We start from the raw sequence: 10,722 nt of genomic DNA, 5'->3' as shown, positions 1-10,722 counted from the left end.
TGAAACTTACTTACATAGAATTGGACGTACTGGACGATTTGGTAAAGCGGGAATAGCTATCAATTTGATTGATTCTCCACAAGCAATGGAAGTTTGCTTGGACATAGAAGCTCATTTCGGAAAGAAAATTCAATTGCTGGACATTGAAGATGCAGAAGAAATTGAGAAGATTGGTGCTTAGATTAACATTAATGTGTATAACATAACTAACACTTTTTTTTATATTGTTGCACTTAATTATAAGCGTATTAATAAGCAATAAAACTTCGTTATTTTGAATAAAAAGTCTATTTATTTTATAATCACTTACTTAACCATACACAACACATAAATAAGATTTGCAAAACTTAAATTTTATAAACACAAATTGTACTATTATAAAATATCCTGAATTTCATAATAATCTTTACTATCGAGAAGCCTGTGCACCACCTTCAGGGTTTGTAGCACCTGATATCATCACAAATATTGCAATTGGAACAATATACATCCACTGAAAAAAATTAAGTTTATATAAATTCTTAGATTACCATAATAAAATTTTATCACCATTGAAAACAAAATTATAGAATATTAAGGTGCTTACAGAAAGAATTATTTTCCAAACTAGGTTATTACAAACTACTTACATATTTGGCCAAAAATGATCTATTATCTTTCAATTCACCCTTTTCTCTTGCTTCTCTTTCTCGCTCTAGTTTTTGAATGTAAGAAGCAGTGTCAGGTCTATAAAAGATAAAATTTATGTATGGTCAAACAAAAGTTTTCGAGTTTTCAAACATAATAGTTACCTGGCAATGATGTTATAAATCCAATTGTAATTTTTTGAAATTAAATTTTATCGAACTTTAGTGAATAAGGTGCTTTTTATTTTAAAAATATGAAACTCCAAAATACAGTTGCTTCAAGCAGCAACAATACAAAGCATAACTAATAAGGTAAAACTAATTAAATTTTAGGTTATTTATAATTTTCCTTAAATATAATTACAATAAAATCAGCTAAGGAAAGCCAATGAGAATGAGATGTTTTACCAGTACTAAATGAAGCCCCAGTCAATCTCTATCTTTAAACACAAAATTCTTATCACACAATTGCTCAATTGCAATGTGAAAGAAAGACAAACACAATCAAGTTAGTTCTTATTAAGCTACATATTACATGGAATATTGAATGTTGTCCACATACAATCTTCTATAGCAGCATTATAATCATAATTAATAATTTAAATGTGTTTTAACTAAGATAACAGTATTCTCTCCACTGTGTGGAATAGCTGTTTGTACTGTGTCCTCTAGTAGGGTATCAATTGATATTGGTTGATTTTCTTTATGGACACTTAGGTAATCAGCCTTCTGTGTCGTGCCAAAACGAGGCATACTTTTTTGTGCATCACCCACTGGCAATCATATCTAGGAAGCATTAGTTCTATGCTCACACATTAACCACTGTGTCAAGGAGGTGGTATCTCAATTGTATACAAAGCAATAATTGTATTGCATGTGTTTAGCACTACACTAGTTGCAATTATTTTTATAACTCACACAGGTGCCTGATCCACATGACGAAGATAAAAATTGGAATTAATGTGATGGTCAGATCTGAACAAGTCATTGGATTGTGTTGAATTGGTCACTTGAAATGTCACAGCTATCACTTCACCACTAGGTAGTACCCACGCACTGATTACATCTGATAAACCGTTTTCTAAGAATGCTTTAGCTTTTACGGACGAAAGAAATTCAGTCTCCTTGCTATCAGCTGTAGTCACAAATGATCTCATTGTATAAAATCCATCAATTGAAGCTAGCTCCTAGAAATGAAAATTGTAAGTCACAAATTAAATAAATCCCCAAGAATAACTAAATTATCAATATCTTAATCTAAAAACCAGAAGATATACCTTTAACTCTTCTATGTGCTTTTGGCTTAAAGGATTTTGATCAATTGTTGCAGTGCCGGCTCGTATGCTTTTAAGTGATATATTTCCGCGATTACAAAATTTATCTTCATTGCAATTTAACGAATGTTCAATACGAATATTTAACCACCCATCGTAATCAAGGCATATCTGTAAAAACAAGAGATTTTGTAAATCTGTCATACTTTAATATCAACGTATAAATATCATAACACAATACCGCGTGATGGATGAATAAAACGAAAAATAATATTGGTAGATTCATATTAATATATTTTTTAATATATCTCTTTATTGCGTGCACTGAGCAATTCGTAAGAATCATACACTATTTGATATTTCAGTTTTCACTGTCAAAGAGTATAGTGCACAGAATAAGAACTAGTTCTTTTTTTTTTTTTTTTTTTTTTTTTAATGGCAATAAGTCAGAACTATCTGCCAGTGTCAAGTTTTAAAAGGTAGGGAAACTAATTTTATATAATATTGACAGATTTAAGCACGCGTATAATCAGAGAAGTGGTGCTTATCAATATAAAATATACAACTTTAATTAATAATCTATGTAAATATAATAAAAATTATTAGTGAATCAAAAACTAAATCAACTTCTACGTAAAAGTTACTTTACTATAAATAATTCAATAATTATTTACAATTTTATATTATTTCGATGGATAAAACCTCCACTGTCTTCACAATATTTAACAGGAGTAAGTCGAGTAACAGACAATTAATAGAAATAGGAAAGGGTACACCAAGTATTCAGAACAAAATGAACCGGTAGGACCTATGCTCTTCCCCCGCGGGTGCCGCGGGTATCTTATGCAAGATTTCCCCACTTAAAAAAAAAGGGACCTATGCTCTTTCGATTTGGAACAAATGGATTCAAAAATTATCTACGACTGGATTTGAGATCGTTCTACATATTAATAAATCTTACGACACCAATTTTTTTCAAAAGCGAAATACCTATAATATGTAACCTGTGACAGCATAAAATTCGCATTAAGATTTAAAATTTAACTCTTTACTATCCCAAACCCTTCTGTAAAAAATTATACTTGAAAAATATGTACTTATAAGATTATTTATTTATAAGATTATGTATTTAAATAAGTAAATTAAGTGACGACTGAAATAAGTCGACTAAATTTAGTATAGTGCATAAGTAATAACCATCCTAATGATTCGTACTTAATCTGTGGCTAGTCCTAGTCCTTGTTTAAATTTTATTACTTCAAAATAGTTAATATATACATACTGTATTGATACCTGTTACCTGTTTGACGAGTTGATTTTAAAGATATAAGTACATTAGGAGTAATTATTACAAAGAGTAGGATAATACCACGTAATTAGTACAAAATCTGTGGTATATTTGTGATCATAGGTATTTCAATTTTTAAATTTCAATGCAGTCATTTTGTTTCATTTAGTTTCTCTCTTAGGTATATAGAAAATAAATCAGCGCTATTTTGCTAAAAACTGATATACTCCCCTGAAAATATCGTATAGATTATACGTTTAAGTACTTGCTTTATTATATTTATATATAAAGCGTCATGGAAGAAGTTGATTCAATTATAATACATTTTTTGAGACAGCTTAATGTGTAAGTATTCACACAAATAACAAATAAATTGAAATAAGCATGCAATATAGTTTACAATATAGTGCAATACATAGTAAATTTATTCTTTTTAGAAATATAAACGACGACGTTAAAAATATTTGCGACATTCCAGTAGAAACTATAATTGAATCAGCAGCACAATGTATTTCCGCAATAAATCCAACTCTAAAAGTTCCTTTAAAATTACCAACTGGAGTATCTCAAAGGATTGGAGTAGCCACTCAAATTGCAACAATATGCAAGGTAACTTGAAAGATAAATTCCTATTGTTGTTTTATGGATAATTGCCCTTGAATAATTGTGTTACCCCTCATTTCACTCTAATAATAAAATGTGTATTGCAGGATTTAGGCTACAAAAATGATGTTGGCTATCAAACATTTTTATATTATAATGAATCTGATTTAAGACAAGTTTTTATGTTCTTGATTGAAAAATTACCAAGTGAAGATAAAAAATCTGTTTCCAAAGTATCACCATCAAACAAAAAGCATTTGCTTATGCAGCAAATTAGTTATAAAATAGCAGAACAACTTAATACAATTTGGATACCACCTAGCTGTAATGCACCATTGAAAAAATCAATAGGAGACTATATTCATGAACAAGGTAATTTTCATTCTAGGTTTAGTGTTGTGCAGTTTCCCCTAGCATTAGTCTTATTGAATTCATATTATGAAGTGTTTTAGCATTAGACCCCTAAAATTTTCTGTGAAGCCTACCACACCAAATTGGTGCCGTCAAATTTCCATTTTAAAAGTAAAGTAAAAAGTAAAAAAATATTTGAATAGCCAATTGGCCTTCTTTCTCACCTTGAATCTAGGCACATAGACAATTTTTTTACAGACAGAGTACAAAATTTTACCAATTGTTAATGTAATCCAAGTACCGTAAATTTAACAAAATAAAAATAACTATGTTAATGAATTATGAAGAAAATATAAAATTGGAGAAGTAACTTTGAGTGTTAATAATTTAATTTTTATTTAGATTATTTATCTGAAAACAAAATTGATGAAAAAGCTATTATAGAGAAACTTATGAAATTACAAAGTGTCAAACCAGATGTCCAAATTATGGCCAAAGGTAACAGTAAAGAAGAACAAATCGATTGTATGTCTAGTGAAAACAAACAGGAAATCAATAAAAGTCTAAAAGAGTTGAAAGAGACAACAATACATTTAAAACAAAAATTGGATACACTAACCAGTGAAAGAAATGTTATGGAGGTTGAATTTTCTCAGGTATACTAATCATTAATTTTTTCAATGTTGTTTGAAATAATTTTAATTTATTTATGGTAAAATACATGATAATTAATTTATTATTAAAGGCACTAAAAAGCTGTGAGAGAGTAGAGTCAGATTTTAAAAATATACAGAATGTCCTTAACAGTATTGGTATAAATGACATAGAATCAGAAAATGGTGTGGATAATCTGTTAGAGAAGGTACATAGAAATATTAATATGATGCATTGCAAAGTGGAAGAGCTCACATCAAGAAATCTGTCACTAAAAGTGGACATAGACAAATTAAAAAGTGATCGAGCACTCACACAGGTATACAATTTGTAATTGATGCTTAACTAAAAATATCTAAATTTGTAGTTTGATGTTCAAATAAACATTACTTATTTCAGTCTGAAAGAAGTAAGTGCAGAAAAATCTTAATAGACTTAAAGGAGAAAGCTAAAGGCATGAAGGATGAATGTGAAAATAAAGAAGAATTAAAAAACCAACTAAAAACAAAATATGAAAAACTAAAAGGAGGCAATAAAAGGTATTTTACAAAATATTGAATATTGATTATCATTTTTATAGAGTGATAGTTATTTCACGATTCTTTTTTAAAGGCATGTATATACTAAAAGAATTTTGGAAATCATTGGAAATGTAGATAAACAAAATATGGAGATAAAAAAGATATTAGAAGATACAAGACAACTTCAAAAAGAAATAAATACACTTGAAGGGCAATTAGGCAGGTGCTTTTCTATTGCTGATGAAACCCTTTTCAAGGTAATATTTTAGTATATATCTCGGAGATTGCTTATATGTTATGCAGTTAGAAATAAGATGATATATATTTTTTATTTCTAGGATGCGAAAAAAGATGATCAAGCTAAAAAGGCCTACAAGTTGCTGGCATTGCTACATTCTGAATGTAACACTATTGTATCCCTTGTAAATGAAACTGGTATTTTGGCAAGAGACATAGTTGATTTAGAAGATAATATTAAGGCTGAAAAATCTAAACGTACTGAAGATATTTTACAAAAAATTCAGTTGGATCTCACTAATTTACAAAAAGAGTCTGCTTAGTGCATTTTTTTTGTTATTTATTAAATAATAAATGAGTATAATCATAATATGTTTTAAAAGTCTTTAATTGTCTATTACACATTAATCAAATAAATATACATAAGAACTATACTACTTTTTCTGTGGTAAAATTTCTGGAGGTATATAATCTTCATCAGATTTATCATGTACTTTACTTTTCACTTGTCTTTTATCTTCAAGTTGTTCTTTTTCCTCTATTTGAAGATCAATCTTTTCTTCATTTTCAAAGAACCACAGCTTTTGTTCTTCCTTTTCTAGCTCTTTTTGTTTTTCTTCTATAGATTGTATTCTCCTTATTCTATCTAATCTTTTTGTTTGTTCTTGAAGCCTGGTTTCCCTAATAATTTCCCAGTTCTTGAACATCTGTAATGATAAAATATTGCTTATTTGGTTCATAGATTTTGTGATTTATATTACCAAGAAAGCAAATGGGTAAATTTCACAATTATGTTTATAGGTGCATAATTTCAATCCATTAAACCCCTTTTTTATGAATGTTAGAAACATGTAATGCTTTCATATGCAATACCCTTAACAGTAGTTAATAATATTATCTTACCTGTTCTTGTGCAGCAATATCTTTAGTTTGAGATCTATTAATTGCATTTTCCACCATGATTTTGATTGATTCTTCCATTTTTTCCTCAATCATTTTAGCGTTATTCAACAATGATATACATTTTCCTAGCGACTCTTTAGACTCTTCTGTTAATTCAGCTTCCATTAAATTTAGAACTTCTTTATAGACTTTAAATGACGTATTGCCTGTTAGTTTATCACATAGTAATAATAATTTATCAAATTTTTTGTAGTAAAGCAAACCTAATAATTGTAAATTATTACTTGTGTTGTCTTGGAATTGTTTTGATATCCAAGCTAGAGTCTTCCCCGTCAAAAGTTTAATATCCTTTATATCAAAATGATCGTCAAAGTATCCATTTCGCAAGTACTTGACTCTTATTTTAATTTCCTCTACTTTGTTATTTTCTTTTTCATTTTTGTTCTCTTCCAAGGGAGGTTTATATGCCGAAATAAATTTATAACATGCATATTGACACAATGTGCAAGTTATGTCATTTGAATAATCTTCTTGAAGCATTATAAGTGAAGCTACATTCGCAGCAAGTTCGTAATTCTGTGATGTTATTAACTTATCCATTAACAAGTTAGCTGCATAGAAATCAAGGAAGATTCCATAATTTAAAGGATCTTTCAAAATTTCAACAAGTTCATTAATATTGCCAAATTCCAAGTAATTTCTAACAGTAGCATGATGAGTAGATTCTAATGTGTTACCAGTCTCTGCCGATAGACGAAGTTTATGTAACAAATCCTTTAACTCGTCCAAGTATAATGGGTCCTTTACAGCGTTTGCAAAGATGTCAACATCTATAGCGCTCACAACACCTTTAGATGAATAATGCTGTTCCAAGCTTGTATAGAAATCATTGAGATTTACTTTTGTTAATATAGGTGATGTAGTTTGTTTACTCCATGCGTTAATACATTTATATTCGTTGGTTAGAAAAGACTGTTTAGATATAATAATTGCAGAGTATTTAGGAACAAAATTGTACCGTAGTGTCCTGAACATTTTTTCTTCAAAATATTGTTCTGAGAGAAATCTTCATGAATAAAGGATTAAATCTAAGAAAAGTGTTCAATTAAAAGAAATCCGAAATATAGTATAGCCAAACTATTGATACACGCTGACATTTGAATGGATATTGGATTGGTAATAATAGACAAATAGTACAGACTAACATATTTTAAAGTACTACCACAGATAATATAATACTAGGACTATGTTATTGCAGTTAACAGCCTTAGATAAATCATAAAATAGAAATATAGTCTCAAATGTCATCATAAACGAAGTCCCGAGCACGTACGTTTGCTTGCGCGTTTACTCCAACAGTCAAGCGGTTTTAAAATTGGGATTTGCTTTAAGTTATTGAACAATAAATATTATATCGTTTGTGTGTACAAGTGAAGTGTGAAATATCTAAAAAAACTAATACAAGTATTTCAATGCAATCATTTGTTTCATCAGAGCCAAATATTGACATTTTCTAGTGTTCATGTCACAGTAAAAGGAAGTTCTCAATTTGTTATTTCTTCTAGTGTTTGATACTGAGACATCTCAGTTCACTCAGTCAGAACTTTCTGACTGTGTGAACCAATTTTGTTTACTCTTTTGTTATTTTCAAGTTGGTGCCTTTCGTATGGTCCCATTTGATGTTATCCTGACAATTTGAAGATAGATTTCGTTTTTGTTCAAGACAATTATCTACAATATGTCAAATACAGCCCATAACTTCGTATCGCGTTTTCTAGTGTAGCTGCTTCAAGAATTCACGAGGAAGTAAGCCTTATCCCGTAACTGCATTGAAACTTGAACATAGTCAACTTGCATTTTAATGCCCTAATTAATGCGTTTATGATTTATTAAAAAACACATCCTGTTGTTTTATTGCATGAATTCTTGAGAGTCTAAAGACCAAAAAATAAAATAGCATAATAGATATGAATTATACGGGTAAAATCTCTGTGGCAAATTTGATAAATGAAATGAGAGGAATACTGTATATACTTACATTGAGATTAACACATAATATTATGTTTAGTCAATCACTTTTTTTTTAGAATTTATTTAACAACTTACTGGTTTCGACCGCGTAAGTCCGTATCCCGTAGGAATATCGTGATAAAAAGTTGCCTATATGTTATTCCAGTTGTCCAGCTGTCTACGTACTAAATTTCATTGCAATCGGTTCAGTAGTCTTTGCGTGAAAGAGCAACAAACACACATACATCCTTACAAACTTTCGCATTTATAATATTAAGTAGGATATTAGTAGGATAGGATAGTAGGATAGTAGGAAGCAGGAAGTAGGATGGGATAGGATAGAATAGGAGTTTTAGCGGGCGACCAAATTTTTTTACGAACACCTGATTATATACCGCTAAATTGCTATATATGTTTTGTTGATTGTTCTTTCCCCCACTTCGTAGTCACACACGTTTTTGACAAGGGACATTTCTCAAAATAAATTTTGGTGTTAACCGGTTATGAGCTTTGAAATTGTACTTGAATTTGAACCAATAAAATAATAATATTTCTCATTTTTAATCTGTGTGAAGCCGTAATAGTCACTGCTTAGAATGACATTCGATGATTTCGATGTCATTTCATTTGTCATATGTCATTCATCAAGAACTCAAAGTTTATCAGCAGCGTTGTATTGCTATTTTGTATCAAAACCTGACTGAATATTGTATTATTTGCTTGCAACGAACGATATTATTATATGAACAGTTGTTCGTAAAAGTAAAACTAATTCTATTGGTATTTTATTTGAGTATCATGTGTGTTAAATGTTATCACATTTTAGATACCTACGTCACTAGAACGAGTAAATTTTAGTTTTCACGACTTATACAATAAACGCTGAATGAGATACAGCTTAAAATAATAATGGGTGATTTGTATTTTGCTGTAGTTTGTTCATCAAATATGAACAGAAGTATGGAAGCCCATGCATTTCTTGCGAAAAAAGGCTTCAAAGTCAAATCATTTGGAACTGGTGAAAAAGTAAAATTGCCTGGTACCTCTGCTGATCGACCAAATTGTTATGAATTTGGTATTCCTTATGACGATATTTATAATGATTTATTGGAAAAAGACAAGACTTATTATACACAAAATGGATTATTACATATGCTTGATAGAAACCGACGCATTAAACCTAGTCCTGAAAGATTTCAAGCATCAACTGAAAGATTTGATGTTATTATTACTTGTGAAGAGAGAGTGTATGACCAAGTTATAGAGTGGTTTGTTTCTAGGAGGTCAGTTTGCAATCAGCCAGTACACATAGTTAATATTGATATTCAAGACAATCATGAGGAAGCCACAATAGGTGCCTTTCTTATCAGTGATATGGTTACAAAAATGTCTCAAAGTGATGATTTGGATAATGATATTGATGAGCTGCTACATGACTTTGAAGCTAAGTGTCAAAGGCCCATTTTAAACAGCATTATGTTTTATTGACATGACATAGTAAAGACTTGGATGAAAATTTTAACATGAATGAATGAAGTGATAACCTAATTTGAAAAATAAGTCTGTATATACTTTTTGACTGTAAGTTATTTCATAAAAGAAAGCAGTATGAAATGATGAAGTTCTATTCAAAGGACGAATGCTGAAGCAAGTGTTGACTATAATAAACGGACTTCCCATTAATGTTTTTTATTTATTTATTTTCAATTATTCTCTAACTTTCATCCATACAGATTACTTGTCAAAGGTGTAATATTTGGTGTATAAAGTTAATCTTCCATGTCCTATGCATAATACATAGAATAATTAGTAACCTACAATTTATAAATCACTAACAAATTAAACATTGTAAATTATTAGAGGCAGTACTACTTAATCAGTTGCCTAGGTTAGGTAAATTGCTGTTTATTTACAACATTAATATAAGTACACACGCACACGCGTAAAGATCGATCCTAGTGACCGCCTTAACAAATTTGATCTTATTGAAATTATTAAAATGTGATGTGATAGTCACGAATATAAATTCACATACTACTCGCACCGACAACGTCTACATGTAAGCGGCTGCGACGCAAAGGTCAAAGCGTGCTCTCATTGGGAGAGTTCGGCCGGTGAACGATGGATCGAGTTTGACGTTGATAATATTATTGGATAACTAGCTGCGCCCCGCGGTTTCACCCGCGTTAGTCCGTATCCCGTAGGAATATCGGGATAAAAATATGATTGATGAAACATGATTGCCTTTATGTTAT

General features: G+C 30.1%; 5 protein-coding genes across 6 annotated transcripts in view; 3 read left to right on the top strand and 2 right to left on the bottom strand.

Moving 5' to 3' along the window:
* LOC119833210 (DEAD-box helicase Dbp80) overlaps window positions 1–285 on the top strand; it is a 2,883-nt gene extending 2,598 nt beyond the window's left edge. Inside the window, exon 3 of one of the 2 annotated variants that reach the window (XM_038357132.1) lies at window positions 15–285. In XM_038357132.1, the coding sequence (XP_038213060.1) occupies window positions 15–181 (167 nt within the window). In that variant the 3' untranslated portion in view covers window positions 182–285. The remainder of the gene's footprint in view (window positions 1–14) is intronic. The other variant, XM_038357131.1, reaches the window with a different exon arrangement.
* On the bottom strand, window positions 273–2,299 carry LOC119833211 (ER membrane protein complex subunit 10). Its single transcript, XM_038357133.1, has 5 exons — window positions 2,142–2,299; window positions 1,904–2,071; window positions 1,545–1,813; window positions 630–726; window positions 273–493 (listed from the first exon to the last, which is right to left on the bottom strand). The coding sequence occupies exons 1-5, from the start codon at window positions 2,244–2,246 to the stop codon at window positions 410–412; spliced, it is 723 nt and encodes a 240-aa protein (XP_038213061.1). The 5' UTR covers window positions 2,247–2,299; the 3' UTR covers window positions 273–409.
* An 878-nt stretch (window positions 2,300–3,177) lies between these two features.
* On the top strand, window positions 3,178–5,931 carry LOC119833317 (coiled-coil domain-containing protein 22 homolog). The gene is made up of 8 exons (XM_038357302.1): window positions 3,178–3,533; window positions 3,626–3,797; window positions 3,899–4,163; window positions 4,545–4,798; window positions 4,888–5,115; window positions 5,196–5,335; window positions 5,409–5,574; window positions 5,656–5,931. Exons 1-8 carry the CDS (start codon window positions 3,484–3,486, stop codon window positions 5,875–5,877), a joined length of 1,497 nt encoding a protein of 498 aa, XP_038213230.1. The 5' UTR covers window positions 3,178–3,483; the 3' UTR covers window positions 5,878–5,931.
* Window positions 5,931–7,654, bottom strand: LOC119833318 (28S ribosomal protein S27, mitochondrial). The gene is made up of 2 exons (XM_038357304.1): window positions 6,458–7,654; window positions 5,931–6,261 (listed from the first exon to the last, which is right to left on the bottom strand). Exons 1-2 carry the CDS (start codon window positions 7,490–7,492, stop codon window positions 5,989–5,991), a joined length of 1,308 nt encoding a protein of 435 aa, XP_038213232.1. The 5' UTR covers window positions 7,493–7,654; the 3' UTR covers window positions 5,931–5,988.
* Window positions 7,655–9,094: 1,440 nt separating this feature from the next.
* Window positions 9,095–10,150, top strand: LOC119833598 (RNA polymerase II subunit A C-terminal domain phosphatase SSU72-like). The gene has a single exon (XM_038357671.1). It carries the CDS (start codon window positions 9,377–9,379, stop codon window positions 9,953–9,955), a length of 579 nt encoding a protein of 192 aa, XP_038213599.1. The 5' UTR covers window positions 9,095–9,376; the 3' UTR covers window positions 9,956–10,150.
* The last annotated feature ends 572 nt before the right edge of the window (window positions 10,151–10,722 follow it).

This window comes from Zerene cesonia, chromosome 17 (assembly GCF_012273895.1).
Source record: "Zerene cesonia ecotype Mississippi chromosome 17, Zerene_cesonia_1.1, whole genome shotgun sequence".
Lineage (NCBI taxonomy): Eukaryota > Metazoa > Arthropoda > Insecta > Lepidoptera > Pieridae > Zerene > Zerene cesonia.
Note: the sequence above shows the minus strand (reverse complement) of the source record. Positions and strands in the feature narration are given on the sequence as shown.

Coding starts and splice junctions, on each gene's coding strand:
- LOC119833211 (XM_038357133.1), bottom strand. CDS start 2,246: ATGATTCTTACGAATTGCTCAGTGCACGCAATAAAGAGATATATTAAA. Junction 2,072..2,141: donor TTTTATTCATCCATCACGCG/GTATTGTGTTAT, acceptor TTGTTTTTACAG/ATATGCCTTGATTACGATGG. Junction 727..1,544: donor CATGTGGATCAGGCACCTGT/GTGAGTTATAAA, acceptor TATCTTTTATAG/ACCTGACACTGCTTCTTACA.
- LOC119833317 (XM_038357302.1), top strand. CDS start 3,484: ATGGAAGAAGTTGATTCAATTATAATACATTTTTTGAGACAGCTTAAT. Junction 4,164..4,544: donor AGACTATATTCATGAACAAG/GTAATTTTCATT, acceptor ATTTTTATTTAG/ATTATTTATCTGAAAACAAA. Junction 5,336..5,408: donor CTAAAAGGAGGCAATAAAAG/GTATTTTACAAA, acceptor TCTTTTTTAAAG/GCATGTATATACTAAAAGAA.
- LOC119833318 (XM_038357304.1), bottom strand. CDS start 7,492: ATGTTCAGGACACTACGGTACAATTTTGTTCCTAAATACTCTGCAATT. Junction 6,262..6,457: donor ATATTGCTGCACAAGAACAG/GTAAGATAATAT, acceptor TTATCATTACAG/ATGTTCAAGAACTGGGAAAT.
- LOC119833598 (XM_038357671.1), top strand. CDS start 9,377: ATGGGTGATTTGTATTTTGCTGTAGTTTGTTCATCAAATATGAACAGA.